This window comes from Chiloscyllium plagiosum, unplaced genomic scaffold (assembly GCF_037043375.1).
Source record: "Chiloscyllium plagiosum isolate Xiang-an unplaced genomic scaffold, Cpla_swu_hap1 HiC_scaffold_2, whole genome shotgun sequence".
In the NCBI taxonomy this organism is placed as follows: domain Eukaryota; kingdom Metazoa; phylum Chordata; class Chondrichthyes; order Orectolobiformes; family Hemiscylliidae; genus Chiloscyllium; species Chiloscyllium plagiosum.
Window position 1 is genome coordinate 34,054,066 of NW_028270140.1, and position 19,626 is coordinate 34,073,691.

Genomic DNA, 19,626 nt, shown 5'->3' on the forward strand with positions numbered 1-19,626 from the left:
GAACAGGTTGGACCGAAGGGTCCGTTTCCATGCTGTACAACTTTATGGCCTCTATGTTATACAAAACTCAGCAAGCGTGTGAGCACCATTACAAAACACTTTCAATGTATTGATTCATTTTGCTCTTTTTATAGGAAAAGAATAGAAAGGGAGTCATTGTAATATAGATCAAATAAATATTTAATTGCTATTAGAAATTAGCATTTTAAACATATGAACATATGAATTAAGAATAGGAGTAGGTATATGGCCCCTTGAGCCTGCGCCGTTATTTGTCAAAACCATGACTGAGCTATTTGTGGGCGCTCTCAACTACCTTCCCCCCAGCCCCAAACCCCTCCCATTTTTCTCTCCACCCCCTGGGCTCACATTCCTGATGAAGGACTCTTGCCCAAAACGTCAATTCTCCTGCTCCTCAGATGCTGCCTGACCTGCTGTGCTTTTCCAGCACCACACTCTCGACGACAATATATTCCAAATCAGGATGGTGTAGATAGGAACAAAGATTTCCCTTGATGGAGGTATCAATGACCCAGGGCTTAGATTTATGGCATGGAAACAGGCCATTTGGCCCAATTTGTCCGTACCAACTGGGTTTCTTAAACTGAACTCGTCCCATTTGCCTGCGTTTGGCCCATATCCCTCTGGACTTTTCCTATCCATGTACCTGTCCAAATGGCTTTTAAATATTGTAATTGTACCTGCAACTACCACTTCCTCTGGCAAATTATCCTATATTCGCACCACACTGTGTGAAAATACTGCCCCTCAGATCCCTTTTAAATCCTTCCCTTCTCACCTTAAACCTCTGCCCTCCAGTTTTGGACTATCCTATCCAAGGGAAAAGACCTTGGCTATTCATCTTATCTATGCACCTTGTGATTTTATAAACCTCTAGAAGGTCCCTGCTACACTCCAGGGAAAAAAAGTTCCAACCTATTCTTATAACTCAAACCTTCTAGTCTCTGTAACCTCCTTGTAAATCTTTTTTGCACCCGTTCCAATTTAATAACATTCTTCCTATACCAAAATTATACACAGTACTCCAAACGTTGGTAACATGACACCCCAACGCCTGCACTCAATGCTCTGACTGATGAAGGTAAGTGTGCCAAAAGCTTGCTTCACCACGCTGTTGATGTGTGACACCACGTTCAAGGAACTATGTACCTGCACCCCTAGGTCTCTCTTTTCAACAAAACTCCCCAGACCCCCACCATTAACTGTGTTAGTCCTGCCGCGGTTTGTCTTATCAAAATGCATTTATTGGAATTAAACTCTTTCTGCCATTCCTCTGCGCACTGGTCTAGTTGAAGAAGATCCTGTTGTATTCTTAGATCAGTTTCTTCCTATCCACTATACCACCAATTTTGGTGTCATCTACAAACTAACCATGCCTCCTACACCCTCATCCAAATTGTTTCTGTGAATGATGTACAACAGTGGACCCAGCACCAATCCACTTGATGGACCGCTGGTCACAGACCTCCAGTCTAAACAATACTACTACCACCATCACCTGTCTCAAGTCAATTTTGTATCCAATTGGCTAGCTCTTCGTGGATCCCATGTAATCTAACCTGTTAACCAATCTACCTTGTGGAACTTGCAGAAGGCCTTCCTAAAGTCTATGTAAATGTTGACCACTTTGCCTTCATCCACCTTCCTGGTCACCTCTCCAAAAAGTCTTTCAAGTTTATGAGATATAATTTCCCACACAAAAAGCCATGCTGACTATCCCCAAGCAGTCCTTGCCCTTACAAATGCATGTAGATTCCGTCTCTCAGAATCCACTCCAACACCCTACCCATCACTGATCAGAGGCTTACCAGTCTGTAGTTCCCTGACATTTCCTTGCAGCCTTTTTAAAAATAATGGCACATTATCTATGTTCCAGTCTTCTAGCACCTCATCTGTCAATGATACAAACGTCTCTGCTGGAGGCTCTGTAATTTCCTCCCTAGCTTCCTACAATGTCTTGGAATATACTAGATCAGGCGCCAGGAATTTATCTACCTATTTGTGCTTTAAGGCCTCCAGCACCTCCTCTTCTGTAATGTGGATCCTTTTCAAGTCATCACTATTTATTTTCCTGACTTCCTGAGCTTTGATGTCTTTTGCCATGACAAACACTGACGCAAAATATTTATTTGGGATCTCATCCATCTGCTGTGGTTCCACACACAGACAACCGCATTAAACTGTAAAGGGCCCTATTCTCTCCCTAGTTACTCTTTTGCCCTTAGATACTTGTAGAATTTCTTTGATTCTCCTTTATCCTATCAGCCAAAGCTATGGTCTCCTTTTTGCCTTCCTTATTTCCCTCTTAACTGTATTCCTAAACTCCATCTACTCAAGGGATTCATTTGTTCCCAGCTGTTATCAGATCTTAAAGTCCAACTCTACACAAAATTGGGAAATAACATTAACCTTGAAGCTGATGACCACTACGTTGTTTATTTGTGCCAGTCACATTTTACTCAATTGAATGAGTTAACTTCCCAAGTTGAACAGCTATTGCAGATTGGGTTAGGAAACAGTGTCTGTTTTGCAAAACAAAGTTCATGATTTTTGGATGGAACTTTAAGACTTTGCCCTCCAGCTCTTCTTATTTGAAGAAAAGTTTTTTTTCTATGCCTAACACATGTCTCCTCCATTTTCTTAACCTGAGATTCAATATCTTGAGTCATTCAGTGCTCCCTATTCCTGCTAGCCTTGCTGTTCACATTAACAGGTACATGCTAGTCCTGAACTCTCGTCACCTCGCTTTTGAAAGCCTCCCACTTGTCCCTTTACCTATGAACTGCTTCCTCCAGTCAAAAAAAAGGGGTAGAAGATTTAGAGGAAATACGACAAAAAAAAATCCATTTCACCCAGACAGTGGTGGGAATCTGGAGCTCATTGCCTAGTAAGGGTGATAGAGGCACATCATAACATTCAAAATGTACTTAGACATGCACATTCAAAATGCCTTTAGACAAGGCATACAAGGTTGTGGGCCAAGTGCTGGAAAAGGAAAAGGGGATTAAATTAATTAGGCAGTCAGTTTTGACTGGCATGAACACAATTGACTGAAGACCTTCTTCTGTGCTTTAGATCTCGGACTCTAAGACACTATGAATGATTTGAAGGAGAACTTGTAAGGTGGCAATGTTGCAGAACTACTTAATGAGAATAATATCCAATGTGGTGAAATTTTTGCTGTTACAAGTAAATTCATAGGGATAATGCAAAAGAAAAAACTTTGAAAGTTTTATAATTTGCATGAAATTTCCTCAATTTAGTTACCCACCTTAATCTTTCCATCCTGTGCTCCTGTTGCCAACATTTCAGTATCACGACTGAAACACATGCAAAGAACTGCATCATCCATCATCATGAAGTTATCTTGTGCTTGGTACTTTAGATCCTAGAGAATAACATTAAAGGGGTAAAGAATCAAGTATCCATCACTGGTGCAACAGCAACACAGCCATTTGCTAACCAACCTTACTGTTGCAAAACCTTACTAACAAGATAAAACAAGTGGGAGAGATCTCTACCTAGTATGTCCACCATTTCCATCAATAAACAGCTAATGGGAAACACAAACTAACAATTCATAATACATTAATATTGATCCATTCTGTCAAATTGTACAGTTCAATCATAAGAAACAGGAACTGAAGTAAGCCATTATATCCTTCAAGCCTGCTTCCCCATTAAATAGGATCAAGCCTGATTCGGTACTCCTCATATCTACTTCCCTATCCAAAGAGTTGAGCCCCAACCTGTTCAACCTTTGCTCATAAGACAATTCCTTTATACTGGGAATCATATTAGTTACCCTTCTCTGAACAGCCTCCAATGAATTGATACTTTTCCTTAAATAAGGGAACCAAAACTACTCACTGTACTCCAGGTGTGGTCTCATCAGCACCTTGTACAGTTGCAGTAAGACTTCTTACCCTTATACTCCAACACCCTTAAAAGGGCAAACATTCCAGTAGCCTTCATGATTACCTGCTGCACCTGTGTACTAGCTTTCTGTTTTTCATGCAAGTACCCCCAAGTCCCTTTGTATAGCATGTTTCTGCAGTTTTCTCCATTTAAGTAATATGTTCTTTTGTACTCCCTTCCAAAATGAACAATTTTGCATTTTCTCCACACTGTACTCCATTTCCTAACTTCTTGCCCAATTCCTTACCTATCAACTTCTCTCTGTAAACTATTTGTATACCTTTCAGAACTTGCTTTTCCACCTATTTTTGTGTCATATGCAAAATTGGCTATAGTATTCACCTCCTTCCTCCAAGTCATAAATACACATTGTAAACAGCACTGATCCCGGTGGTACCCTACTGGCTATAGGTCAAACTGAAAAAGAACGCTTTATTCCACTTGCTCTTTCCTGCCCATGAGCCAATTCTCTACCAGTGGCAATACATTACCCTCCAACACCATGAGCTCTTCAATGACATGGTAGCTATCTGATAAAAAAATACTGCAGTACCATTTCCTGACATTCCATAAAAATACACTGCCAGCAATTGAAAATTATGGGTGCATAAGTACGAGTGGAATTGGGAGAGACCATGACTTCCTTCACAAAATTAACAAGACAATACACCTAATCATCTAAAATTAAAAAGTATTTACAGATTCCATATAACTAACTCAGCGTGTTATTCTATTATAAGCAAAGCAGTTTATAAAATCTGGATTTGGATGGTTATTTTGTACGCTTTTGTTCAGCAGTTACCAAATTGATTGACTTATTGAGCATCAGTACAGCATTCCAATTTGTTACTAAAAGAAAATCTTGCTGCTGACCTTCAGCATACAAAGTAATTTGCATTTTAAACCATTCAAAATCAAACTAAATTTACTGCAGGTAGAATTCAAAAATGTTCATGTATACTTTCTGTCATATTTGAATATTCATTTCAAATCAAAGAAAGTTTTGCCAAAAATACTCAATTTTCCAAAGCAATTCTTCTACTATTTAAATTTCACTTGCCAACCAATCAGCACCCTTTTTACTTGGTATAAATTGTCCTCTTTGATATTTAGCATCCTTCTGATTATCTTGACCAGTGCAAGACAAAAAGCTTTCACAGCATGTTTCTTTTCAGCAATAAAGAAAAACATGCTTAAATGAATCACTTCTATACATGTATTCATGTGTGCCCAGGAATTCTTTTAAACAATATTCACCTGAGCCCTAAGAATACTGAATGGTCTACCTGGGAAAAATCCTCTGAATTCAACAGCAGGAATGAGTGAACAGAACTTTGCAATTGTCAAAACACCAGAAACAGTGACAAGTTCATGCTAATTAGTTAAATTGATTTAATTCTTGGCAGTGGGGTGGGGGTGAAGAACTTGATCTACAAACTATCAGAAGATAACTCCACTAAGCCCCCTTTTTGTACTTACTTTTCTAATTTTGCCAGTGGTGAAGTTCCACACTTCAATAAAGCCATCCACAGAACCAGTAACAAGATACTGGCCATCTGGCGAGAATCGAGCACACTCTACATGGGACTTTTGACCAAACTGTTAAAACAAAAATTGCTCACATCATTCAATGCAAGTGTGTCATTCTGAATATTCCAAAGAACTGTGTTACCTATATGGCGTCTAGATTTTCTGAGTTAAAGGCACTTAAGTCCCCTAACTTCCTTCAAATATCAATGTTACACTTAAATAATGAATGAAACTTATTTCAATATCATTTCTCACCCACAGGAAATTTATGATAAGTTCTTAAAGACTTGAAAACAAAACATCAAGACAAGTTTAGTTGTACTTGGTTATTAAATGGATGCTTGCATGAATGGATTTCCAAAATTTCCATTTTGGGATGGGTGCAGGCACCAGGTATTTCACAAATCAATATAAAACTTTTACCTTGATGTGCCTGCTAAGTTGAGTTGGGAATTTCTCCTCTTCTACATCTTTCACAGCTGCTTTACCTCTAAACAAGTCAATTGTCATACCTGGAGGCAGAAGCCCCTGGTGTTGCTGCCATTTTAATGCCTGGAACAATAAAAAAGTTACAAGAGGAATAGCATTTTTCTGTATTATAAAATGATTTTAAACACACTGTAAAGGAGAGAAAGCTGGTCATAAATAGTTTCTATTCTTTAGTTGTTGCCTAGGTTTTCCAGTGACAACACTGATTTAAACTGGACAGGTTTCAATGTGTTACCATGGAAATTATTGAACTATATCAATATTCCTCTTATGGCTTTAAATTGCCAATGTACGAGAACTAAATGACTTTTGCAGTGCAATCACTCTCGCTACTCAAATGAATGAAGAACACAGCACCGGAACAGGCCCTTTGGCCCTCCAAGCCTGTGTCGACACATGCTGCCCTACCTTACGAAAGCTGTCTTCACTTACAAGATCCGTATCCTTTTATCCCCTTCTTATTCATTTATTCATCCAGATGCTTCTTGAATGTAGTAACAAGAACTGCACACAATATTCCAAGTGTGGCCTAAAGTTCTATAAAGCTACAGCATAACTTGCCTATCCTTATACTTAATGCTCCTTCCAACGAAGGCAAGCACGTCACAGGCCTTTTTTTTTTTACGACCTTTCTACCTGCACAGCCACCTTCAGTGATCTGTGGACCTGCACACCCACATCCTTCAGCATATCAATACTTCTGTCGGTTCTGCCATTCACTGAATAATTACCTGTACTTGATCTTCCAAAATGCATCACCTCACATTTATCCAGATTAAACTGCATCTGCCATTTCTCTGCTGATACCTCTAACTGATCTATATTCTGCTGTGTGTTCTGACAATCCTCTCACTATTCACAACTCCTCAAATCTTTGTATCATCTGCAAACTTGCTAATTAGGCCAGCCAAGTTTTTCTCCAAATCATTTATTTAGACCACCAACAGTAGAGGTTCCAGCACTGATCCCTTTGGAACTCCACTAGTCACAATCCTCCATTCCAAAAAGCATTCTTCCACTGCTATCCTCTCTCCTATGACTAAGCCAGTTTTATATTCATCTTGCCCTGATACCAAGTGACTTCACCTTTTGTACCAATCTGTCATGAGGGACTTTGTCAAAAGGCTTGACTGAAGACCCTGTTGACAACAACGGCTTTTCCCTCAATCATCTCCATCACATCCTCAAAACATTTGATCAAGTTAGCGAGGTACAACCTCCCCCACACAAAACCATGTTGTCTATCGCTAACAAGTCCATTTGCTTCTAAATGCATATAGATCTTGTCTCTAAGAACCTTTTCTCATAATTTCCCTAACACAGACATGAGGCTGAAAGGCCTGTAATTTCCTAGGTTATCCCTGATACCCTTCTTAACTAATGGGGCAACGTTGGCTTTTCTCCAGTCCTCTGGGACCTGACCTGTGCCCAAAGAGGATACAAAGATGTTTGTTAATGCTAAACCTAAATGCTTTTCTCGAGAAATTTCATGGCAATTATTAGCACTAAATTATCACAGAAAATGTAAAACACTTACTTGCACGCAGAAGTCAGGAAAAGGTCAATGTCATTCAACCCAAGCTTGTTCCATCATTCAATTAAATCAACAAACGACCTACTACTTAACAGAACTACCCGCTGTAGTTTTATAAACATCAATACCCTTGCCTAATAAAAATCCACTTCAAACTTTGTGTCCAAATATCTCAAAATATGCTCATTCCATAACAAGGGCTTCTGATAAGATTTGAGGAATAAATGTCTGAATGCATGAAAGTCTCATTTTATTTTTTTCTTGTGACTGTTCCACAGTGGTATTAGAGTCAGATACATTAGGGACATTTAAGAGACTCTTGGATAGGCACATGGATGATAGTAAAATGAAGGGTACGTAGGATCGTTTGATCTTAGAGTAGGATAAAAGGTCAGCACAACATCGAGGGCCAAAGGGCCTGTACTGTGCTGTACTATTCAACGTTTTATGTTCCATTTCTGATAGCAAACCCAACGCAGACTTGTTTCAGGGTATTTTCATTCTGAAACCAGTTTCATATCTCATCCAAGATATGTGATGTTGGCTATAATTTTAACCCCAGTTTGAAGATTTAATTGGTTATAAAGTCAAAGTTACAACCATTCAGATCAAGTTGCTCTCCGTTCCCTCCCTTAGAATAATTAAGAATATTGAACATTCAATTTGCATGGAAGAAATTTGTAATAATGTGATGAGAAGAAATAGAGTTGTGTTATACCTGAATGGAAAAACAAATAACATTGTCATCTACCATCCATTATACTTTATAGATTAGTTACAGCATGGGAGTAGCAGTTCTACTAATCTCAAAAAAATACAACAACGGAGGATATGCCTTTTGAAGCTTTCACTATTTATCATTTAACACCTAAATTTTATTTACCTTCCACGCAGGAACATAAACAGAATGCAACAGGTATAGCAAAACAGGCACATTTACCTGACCCAACAAAGCCATGAGACGCGAAGGGGGCACTACACTGACTTCCCCTGCCAAAGCCTGAGCAATGGCTGCTCTTCGCTTCTCTTTACTACTGCCATCTGGGTAAGCCTAAAAAGTAGCAAACAACAATGCAATGAGGCATGATGGATAATCAAGTAGCAAACGTCTCGGTGTCAACTTACCATACTTGGTTAAATATATTCCATTCACCTACCTCATACCACCTCTGCTACTATACAGCTGGCAAGGTGCTTTTAAGGTTTTTTTCTAAAATGCATAAACATATTCAGGAGGATGCAGCTGCAAGATGCTGGATGTTACACTGACATGAAGCCAAAAGGACTTCTAAAAAGTGAGTTGCCGTGATCTAGAATGAATGTTACGTGAACGGGTGAAAACAGATTTACTAGCTCCTTTCAAAAGGGCACTGGATGAATATTAAAAGGGTACAAAAAATGTAGGGCTGTGGGAAAGAAACTGAATAATTAGATTGGTCTTTCAAATTGCTGAGAGCCACAATGGAACAAATGGCTTTTGTGGGAGCACAATAAGACACCCACAAGTCCATGCATTTGCATGGAAATACCACTGCCATGCCATTGAAAAGGAAGCAGCGATCAGAGATCAATTAGATTTGTAGTTTGAAACACATATGAAGCATTGCAAACGGGAGCATCTGATGTCCACTACACTCCTTTAACATAAAACTACCTGTGGCAACAAAGTGCAGTAGTGTTCAAACAAAAACCCCTTGATATGCACATCAGGAATGAACAGGTTTCATGTGGCTACATCATGACCCTGCTTTTCAAATGGTTATAACCTCATTGCAATTGCCAAAGTGACAATGGTCTGAATATGCAGCATAGAAATAAAATACACTTCCGCTTCATCTAATATTCAAAAGACACTAATTAAATATGGATCATTAAAATTATTATAAATTTAAAACTCATCTTTATTCAGGTGGTACATTTGGCAAAGAAAATTAGTTGAGCAGTACATGGCAATGAAGGGTGGAGGAAACATTGCAGATTTTACTGAGAGTAATTTGGAAATTCACCAGTAAAAACAATAGAAAGTTATTAATAATCTACACTTGTACATGAAAAGTAGTATGCATTCAACAGTTCTCTCAACACTGTTACCCTTGTGCCTTCTAAAAGCTTGATGAGAGAAGTTCAAGTACCTCACGTGGATCAAAGTAGGATCTTGCTAACAGGTTCTCCAGATGAATATACCTCTCTGGTTGGGTTTGTTTTAGCATAATCATGGGGTCAGTCTGTCGAAGCAAAGATCGAGCAGCACCTAACTCACGAAGTTCAATCAGCTCTAAAACCACCTACAGAATGAACAAAAAAATTTCAAAACTTTCAGTAACATAGTGAAGCTTATTTTTGGATACACAGAAAATATGTTTTTTTATTTAACCCCACAAAAAGGAAAGATATGCACAAAAACAGGAAATATCTGGATTCTAAAGTCATTTGCCCTACATAAGACCACTTGTTAAACCAATCATGAAATCACACATTTTAAGTCGAGATAAGTCGAGCTATAATTTGTTTTGCATTCATCTGAGACAGCAGATAGAGGTGCAATTCAAGAAAACATCTAAAAGATCACTTGTTCAATAGAACACAGGAGGTGTGGTTAGTAAATTTGGAGACGACACCAAAATTGGAGATGTAGTGGACAACAAAGAAGGTTACCTCGGAGAACAACAGGACCTTGATCGAATGGGACAATGGGCCGATAAGTGGCTGATGGAGTTTAATTTAGATAAATGTGAGGTGCTGCATTTTGGAAAGGCAAGTCAGGGAAGGAATTATACACTTAACGGTAAGGTCTTGGGGACTATTGCTGAACAATAGTCACAGGGAGATAGGATATTGGAGCGCAGGTTCATAGCTCCTTGAATGGAGTCACAGGGAGATAGGATATTGAAGGTGGCATTTGGTATGCTTGCCTTTATTGGTCAGTGCATTGAGTGTAGGAGTTGTTGTGGCGGGCGGGCGAGGGGAGGGGTGTAATGTTGCAGCTGTACAGGACGTTGGTTTAACCACTTTTGGAATACTGCATGCAGATCTGGTCTCCCTGCTATAGAAAGGACATTTTCAAACTTGAAAGGGTTCAGAAAAGATGTACAAGGATGTTGTCAGGGTTGGAGGGTTTGAGCTTGAGGGAGGGGCTGCTTAGACGGGGCTATTTTCCCTGGAGCATCAAAGGCTGAGGGGTGACCTTGTGAGATTTATAGTCATGGGGGAATGGATAAGGTGAACAGTCAATGTCTTTTCCCTGGGGTGGGAGAGTCCAAAATTAGAGGACACAGGCTTAAGATGAGAGAGAAAAGACTTAAAAGGGATCAAAGAAGCAAATTTTCACGCAGAGGATGGTGCATAGAATGAGCTGCCAGAGGAAATGGAGGAGACTGGTACAATTACAACATTTAAAGGCAACTAGATGGATATATGAATAGGATGGGTTTAGAGGGATATGGGCCAAATGCTAGCAGATGGGACGAGATTTATTTGGGATATCTGGTCGGCATGGACGAGTTGGACCAAAGGGTCTGTTTCTGTGCTGTCCAACTCTATGACTCTACAGTACTCGCTCAAGTCTTGCAACAGAAGTATTACCTAGTGATTGCGCACAAGTGAACTTTGCTATTCTCACACTAAGAGACCGATGGTAAAATACTATTGTCGGAGGTATCTCTGTTTACATGGCTTCCAACACAAAAAATTGCATTGATTGTTTATTATTTCCAATGCATTGTCAAATAATGTTAATACCATTTTAACTTTTAAAATGCTTTTTCCTAGCATCAATTTTGTCTCACTGCACATTGTGCTTGGTGCATGATTGTTGAGATCATGTGCTATCTGCCTTGATACAGGATTTGTACAATTTGCAATAATGCAATCTTAATCCAATGAGAAATAAAAAAGCTTGATCACTGAAGAAATGTGACTCCTTGGTGAAAGCTATAAAATGTCTTTTGATGGTAATTAGTTAAAAATCGCAACACCAGGTCGTAGCCCAACAGGTTAATTTGGAAGCACTAGCTTTCGGAGCACTGCTCTTTCATCAGGTGACAACCACTTGATGAAGAAGCAGCGGTCTGAAAGCTAGTGCTTCCAAATAAACCTGTTGGACTATAGGTGTTGTGTGATTTTTAACTTTGTACACCCCAGTCCAACACCAGCACCTCCAAACAATGGTAATTAGCTTTCAGTAACAGTGGAAATTGCTTGCTACCTTTAGCATTGGCACTGGGAGCCTTAATATTCCTGTCAGATTTAGAGAACTGATAATTAAAAGAGTGGGAGGGCAAATGGGGCAGGAATGAGAAAGTCACAAACACATTTTCTCTTTCAGGTAAGAATTACCCACCACAGTACAGAAACATCAACACAATCCCTTTCTCTATCTATTAATCATGTTTGATCAATAATCTTACCTGTTCATACAAATCAATAAGTGTTTTATCAGGCAGCTTCAGTGACTGTATGGCCTGTAATACAGTGTCCCAGTGGCCACTGTTTATATCTGCTACAAAACTCTCAATACTGTCCACAGTGTTTAAAGACACTGTGGTCTCTTCTTGTAGAGTTGCTAGGGTCCGATGCAAATTATTCTCCTTCAAGTACTGCATGATCAGACGGACAACACTATGAATAAAGAAAAGCAACCCTATTAAACATTAAGAGACCAGATTTGTTAAATGCATTTATATTACAAATCTTGCACCTGCATTTACTTCCTAATTTTCCTTTCATAAATGCCTACCGCTATACTTAGAAAAAAATAAACTTGTACTCTACCTTTTGCAACCTCAGGGCATCTCAAGGTACTTTACCTAGCAACTGAATGCTTTTGAAGTACGGTCACTGTTGTAAGGTAGGAAATAGGGTACCCACTACATTCACAGCAAGCTCCCACAAATAGCAGTGTGGTAACCATTGGGAAAGGATGCGTACAAAATAAAGCTGTATGTTTTGGAATTTTGGAGGGCCTTCCTAAAAGCACTGGAAGTACTTGCACCAGATAAACTGAAGTGGCTCAAAAGGTGGCTCCCCACCATTATTTTTTCACAGGCAACTAGAGATAGACAACAAATGCTGGCCTTGTCACGAGCACCCACAGTCATATACGTGAAATAATTTTTAATATAAGATCAAGGGTGATTTGATTTAACTTTCAGACATTGAGGGAAACAAACTATTTCCACTGATTGGGGACTCTTGGACTAAGGAATATAATCTAAAATTAGAATCAGATCCCAGAGGAGAAATAAGGAATAATTTCTACACACAAAGGAAGTTAGGTGCTTGGAACTCTGTTACACAAATAACATGCTTGATCAATTGATAACTTAAATTCTAAGACTGATAGATTATTAAATTATTCCACAGTAAGTGATACGGTGCAAAAACAGGTAGATGGAGTTAGATCAAATCAGCCAGAATCTCACTGAATACTGGAACAGGCCCAAGGAGATGAAAAGCCTGTACATTAATGCCTAATGGCTCCTGCGGCCAAGTTACCTGCTCTTTCCCCTAGTTCATGCATACATATGCTGTCAATAGTGGACAGAAGTACTGACAAAACCAGACATTACTCATTTTACAGAAATTGTATTCTAATTTCATTTTCCAGCTCTTGATACATAGCCTTGCATGCTTTCGCATCCAAGTGCATATCTAAATAATTCTTAAATGTTATGAGGGCTTCTGCTTCTAGCATCCTTTTAGGCAGAGAGTTCCAGTTTCCCATTACCCTCTGGGTGAGTTTTTTCCCTCCCAGATACCCTCTAAACCTCTTGGCCCTTACTTTAAATCCATATCCCCAGTCACTGATCCCTCCAACAAAGGGGACAAGGTATCACAATCAGCAAGAGCCCCAACACTGATCACTGCAGAACACCACTGGACATAGGCTTGTAGTCACAATAACACTCCTCTACCATCACCCTCTTCTTCCTGCCACTCAGCCAATTCTGGATCCAATTAACCAAAGTTCCTTGGATCCCATGGGCTCTCATCTCCCATGTGAGACTTTATCAAAACTCTTGCTGAAGTCCAACTAAATTATTCCAAATGCATTGCCCACATCAACACATCTGGTCATCTCTTTGAAAAATGACATGATCTCCCTTAACAAAACCATACTGATGCTCCTTGATTAGTCAATGCCTCACCGAGTGCAGATTAACAAGACTTCTTGGAAATTACAAAGTTCTTCCAGTTTGCTGATCAACAGCTAGTACTCACAAACATGTAAAGTCCAGGAAGAGGTAAGATCTGTACATTGACACTTCAACGTAGAAACATGCCATTTGGCTTATACTGGTGTTCACGCTCCACACAAGCCTGGGTCACCTCTCTTCATCTCATCACAAAAGCATATCCTTATATTGCTTCCTTGTATTTTATCCAACGTCCATTTCAAATGCTTCAATATTACTTGTTCCCCAAGATCCACAAGCCCAAAGACACCGGCTGACCCATCGTCTCCGCAAGCTCCTGCCCCACTGAACTCAAGTCGTCCTATCTCGACTCCATCCTCTCCCTCTTGGTTCAGGCACTTCCCATCTCCACCTGCTACCAACCGCGCCCTCCACCTTTTCAGTAACTTCCAGTTCCCCAGCTGCCCTCGTGCTTCATCTTCACAATGGATGTGCAGCCCTTATATCTGTGTGCAGCCCTTATACCTGTCCACACCCCACAATGATGGCCTTCAGGCCCTCAGCTTCTTCTACTCCAACAGATTCATCTAGTCCCCCTCCACTAATACCCTCCTCCACCTCACCAAACTAGTCCTAGCCCTTAGTAATTTTTCCTTTAACTCCTCCCATTTCCTCCAAATCCAAGGGGTTGCCATTGGCACTCGTCTGGGCCCCAGATACACCTTATCGGCTAGGTTGAACAGTCCCTCTTCAATACCTACATAGGCACTGTGCCCCAACTCTTCCGCTGTTAGATCGTGACCTCATCAGTGTAGCATCCTGCACACAGGCTGAACTGGAGCAGTTCATCGACTTCGCTCACAACTTCCACCCCATCCTCAAATTAACTTGACCCATCTCGGACACCTCTCTCCCATCTTGACCTCCATTTCCATCTCTGGTGACAGCCTCCAGCCGGACGTTTACTATAAACCCACAGACTCTCAACTATCTGGACAAGACCTTCTTCCACACAGCATCCTGCAAGAACTCAATCCCGTTCTCCCAATTCCTCTGCTGCATCTGCTCGGATGAGGAGACATTCCACTCCCAAGCATCCCAGATGTCCACCTATTTCGAACAATGTGCTTTTACCCCCTGTCCACCAGACAGCCCTCCATTCCACTGGTCTAACCCACGCCCTCCAAACTCAATAAAGACAGGGCCCCACTTGTTCTCACCTACCAGCCCACCAGTCTCCACATCCAATGCATCATCTTCCCCTCCCCACCCCTCTTTGCCTTCTGCAGGGACTATTCCCTTTGCCAATCCTTGGTTTGCACCACTCTACCCACCACCACCTCCTTCCCCGCTCCCCTCCCAAACCCCCAGGTACCTTCGCCTGTAAGCGTGAAAAATGCAAAATTTGCTTGCACACCTCCCCACTCACCTCCATCCAGGGCCCAAAACTGTCTTTCCAGGTGAGACAGAGGTTCATCTGCCTCTCCTCCAACCTAGTTTACCGTATCCAGTGCTCCGAATGAGGTCTTCTCTACATCAGGGAGACCAAATGTAAACTAAGGGAATGTTTTGCTGAGCATTCAGCTGGGCCCATGGGGTAGACCTAACCTCCCAATCACCGCCAATTTTAATTCCCTTTCCTATTCCCTTTCAGACATGACCATCCTTGGCCTCCTCATTGCCACAACGAATTAAACTGCAAAAGGGAAGAATAATACCTCATCTTCCGCTTGGGCAGCCTACAGCCTGACAGACTCAACATCGAGTTCTCCAATTTTATATAACTTACCTTCCCATCACCCGACTCCCTTCCCAGCCCCTTGCTACTCCTTTCCATTCCACTCATCGACCCTCACTTCTAGCTACCAAGTGGATTCATTCTTCCCATCGAACAACCAGGTCGTACCCTCTACCCATCTTCACCTATCCCCACTTCACCACCCTGCCCCTCCACCTCCTTTATCTGCAGCTTCCCTTACACCAACCCCCAGTTCTGAAGAGTTACACCCAAAATGTTGACTTCTCAAGCTCCACTTGCTGCCTGGCTTGCTGTGTTCTTCCAACCTCCTGTTTGTCTACCTCAATATTACTTTTCTCATCTAATCACTGTGGTAGCAAATTCCAGAACCTCACCACTCACGGGCTGAGGAAACCTCTTTTGAACTTGCCATCGTATTTATTATTGATTGTCCTATATTGAGGCCCCTTTAGTTTTGGTCTAAACCACAAGGAGGAACATCTCCCTGCCTGACAATAATATGGTAATGTGAGCCAGGTTATAATAAACAGCTCCAGGCTTCTTACTAATGCAAATTCAGAGCGACTATATTATCAAACACAGCCACGAATGCAAATTACAAATTAATTAATTTAGTTCACTACACTGGGATGTATGTGTTAAACAAATAGCTCAGGTTGTGGCGGCCTTGTTTTTGTCCACAGTCACAAACCGCCCCACGTTCCATTAACGGTTAACTCTGAGTTTGAACTCAAACTGCTTCGCTTACTCCGCCGATTCGATTTCGATCGACATGTTGGCCTGCACCCAGGACGCTGCCTGCCTCCTTCACCGTCCAAATAATAAAAAGAGGAAAAAAAATATATGATCCAGAGAAACAACTCCTAAAGGCCCGCTGCTTCAAACAGCGAACTTCCAGTTTCCCCGATCATCTACTTCCGGGGTAAGTGTAAACGATGTCAGATCTCCGCCAATCAGTGAAGAGGATCCTGTTACACGTCCAACAAACCTTAAAGGGAAAGGACATCTCGTTTAACAGTATAAGACCTTCAGAAAAAGGAACAGGAGGAGGAAATCTAACCCCTTCAGTCTACTCCATCATTCAATAGGATAATGGTTGATCTGAAACTCCTGACATCCACATTCCTGCACTTTGCCCATAACCCTTGATTCCTCTACTGACCAAGAATCTATCTATCTCAGCCTTAAATATATACAAAGACTCTTAGCCCACAGTTCTAATGGCAATGAGTTCCAAAGACTCACAGAAGAAATTTGTGCTCAACTCAGTCTAAAATTGGCACCCTTTAATTCTGACATTATGGACACTGGTCCAAGACTCTCCCATAAAGGGAAACATCCTAGAACAGAGAACATTTATAGCGCAGTACAGACCCTTCAGCCCTTGATGCTGTGCCAACCTGTGAAACCAGTCTGGAGCAATCTAACCTACACTATTTCATTATTGTCCCTATGCCTCCTGAATGACCATTTAAATGCCCTTAAATATGGTGAGTCTACTACTATTGCAGGCAGTGCATTCCATACACCTACTACTCTCTGAGTAAAGAAACTACCTCTGATATCTGTCCTCTATCTATCACCCCTCAATTTAAAGCTATGTCCCCTCGTGCTAGCCATCACCATCCAAGGAAAAAGCTCTCACTGTCCACCCTCTCTAATCTCTGACTATTTTATGTCTCAATTAAGTCACCTCTCAACCTTCTCTCTAACGAAAACAGCCTCAAGTCCCTCAGCCTTTCCTCTTAAGACCTCTCCATACCCGGCAACATTCTGGAAAATCTCCTTTGAACCCTTTCCAAAGCTTCCACATCCTTCCTGTAATGCAGTGACCAGAACTGTACACAATACACCAAGTGCAGCCGCACCAGAGTTTTGTACAGCTGCAGCATGATCATATTGTTTCTGAAACTCAATCCCTCTACCAATAAAAGCTAACACATTGTATGCCTTCTTAATAGCCCTGAAGATTGGGATAAATTTAGAATCCAGCAAAATAGGACTGCAAATATATAGACAGAGCAAATTATCTCTGAGGGTAAACTAGCAAGGAATATAAAAACTGACAATAAGAACTTGTTTAAATATATGAAAAGGAAGATAGATGTCAAAGTGAACATAGTCACTTCAGAAAATGAATCTGACAAGACATCGTTGGGGAACAAGGAAATGGCAGAGGAGATAAACAATTATTTGGTATCAGTCTTTATGGTGGAAGATCCCATTAATACTAAAGACTGCAGGGGAGGAATTAAGTAACATCACCATCAAAGAAGTAGTATTCGGCAAACTAATAAAGCTAAAGGCAGATAAATCCCAATCCTTGATGGCTTGCATCATTTGGATCCTAAAAGAGATAGCGACAGAAATAATGGATACATTATCATTGAATTTTGGAGAAGTACCAGAGGATTGGAAAACTGCCGATGTGACACCCCTATTCAAAAAGGGAGGGAGGCAAAATGTGGGTAACTTTAAGCTGATTAGCCTGAATTCTATTGTGGAAAAAATATTGAAATTAATTATTAAATAAATAACCACAGGCTGTTTGGAAAGTCATAATCTAATCAAACATGGCTTCCTGAAAAGGAAATCACGTATGACTAATCTAGGTTTTTTGAGAAAGGCTCAATCAGAGTGGATAGAGGGGGACCAGTAGATATGTTCAATTTGGACTTTCAGAAGGCATTTGACAAGGTACTTCACAGAAGATTAAATCATTAGAGCTCATGGCTTTGGCAGGGTAGTGAATTGGCTAATGGGTGGGATACAGCAAGTGGGGATAAGAGGTTCATTTACAGGTAGTTGATCCATGATAGTGGTGTTCCACAGGGATCAGTGCTGGGATCACAACTGTTTACAATTTATTAAAGACTTGGAGGAAGGAAGGGAATATGCTTTAGCCAGATTTGCAGATAACACAAAAATAGGTGGAAAGGTGGGTTGTGAGAGATAAAAATTGTTTACAGAGAGATATTTATAGGTTACGTAAGTGGGCAAAAAATTGGCAAATAGAGTATAATTCCTGAAGAAGGGCTTATGCCCGAAACGTCGATTCTCCTCCTCCTCAGATGCTGCCTGGCCTACAGTGTTTTTCCAGCACCACATTTTCAACTCTGGTCTCCAGCATCTGCAGTCCTCACTTTCTCCAAATAGAGTATAATGTGGAGTTCATTTTGGAAAGGAGAACAAATGAACATAATGCTATTTAAATGGAGAATAACTGCAGAAAGCTTTAACAGAAAGGGACTTGGGGTGTTTGTACAGAAAGCTAGCACACAGGTGCAGCAGGTAATCAGGAAGACTAATGGAACATTAGCTCTTATTTCAAGATGGTTGGAGTACCATAGTAGGGAAGTCTTACAAGTTGCTGGTGAAACCACTGTGAGTAGGTTTGGGCCCCTTATTTAACGAAAGACATCATTTCATTGGAGACAGTTCAGAGATAGTTGTGAGAAACAAAGCTCACTCACTTCAATAATTTCAGTCCGAGACAAAAATCTGAATCACTAGTGTCATTTATTTTACACTTGCAAGTGGGTGTGATGTCACAAGGCAGGGACAAAACACACACCGAATTCAACAAACCCTCGATATTTATATAATTTGAGTCCCTACATATTTTTTCTTATTTCATTGTTTGCCCCCCCACCCGCTTACGTCACTCATTTCCCTAAGACTGATCCCACAACTTCTGTTCCGGCCTTGTCTGTGACAAATGCCTATTTCTGGCCCCATAAGGTCGTTTGACGTCATCCCATCCTTTGCTTACCATTATCTACTCCCTCCATCTGCGCTGCCCCTCACAGTATCTTATCACTAAGCCCTTTTAATTGGGGTTTGTTCCTGTGTCTCTGTACAAGTGGGAAACCTACTGTTTATACAGGCGTCTCTTCACAGCATTTTATCTAGTGCCTGTATTTCTACCATTGTTTTGTAATCACGTCTCATGCTGACATACCATTTTTAACGGATTATATATTTCCTCTATATAGTCCCCTTTCTTGTTATCTCAGCTCTTGGCCGAAACAATTACACACTGATGTGAATTCATTTACTCTGTATCAGAACTTATAATTGCAGAAATAACACTAATTCACCTATATCCCACATAGTTAACTTGGATGATCCCTGGTATGGAGGGATTACCGAATGAGCAAAGGCTAAACAGATTAGGAGTCTACTGACTGGAACTTCAAAGAATTAAGGGTGATCTCATTGAAACATATAGGATTCTTAAG

General features: G+C 40.7%; 1 protein-coding gene across 2 annotated transcripts in view; it reads right to left on the bottom strand.

Annotated features, from left to right (window-relative positions):
- smu1a (SMU1 DNA replication regulator and spliceosomal factor a) overlaps positions 1-16,293 on the bottom strand; it is a 30,728-nt gene extending 14,435 nt beyond the window's left edge. The window contains exons 1-7 of one of the 2 annotated variants that reach the window (XM_043716296.2): positions 16,134-16,293; positions 11,899-12,109; positions 9,625-9,777; positions 8,433-8,543; positions 5,893-6,021; positions 5,419-5,538; positions 3,293-3,409 (exon numbers count right to left, since the gene is read on the bottom strand). In XM_043716296.2, coding sequence (XP_043572231.1) covers positions 3,293-3,409; positions 5,419-5,538; positions 5,893-6,021; positions 8,433-8,543; positions 9,625-9,777; positions 11,899-12,109; positions 16,134-16,159 — 867 coding nt within the window. In that variant the 5' untranslated portion in view covers positions 16,160-16,293. The remainder of the gene's footprint in view (positions 1-3,292; positions 3,410-5,418; positions 5,539-5,892; positions 6,022-8,432; positions 8,544-9,624; positions 9,778-11,898; positions 12,110-16,133) is intronic. The other variant, XM_043716305.2, reaches the window with a different exon arrangement.
- Between the last annotated feature and the right edge of the window lie 3,333 nt (positions 16,294-19,626).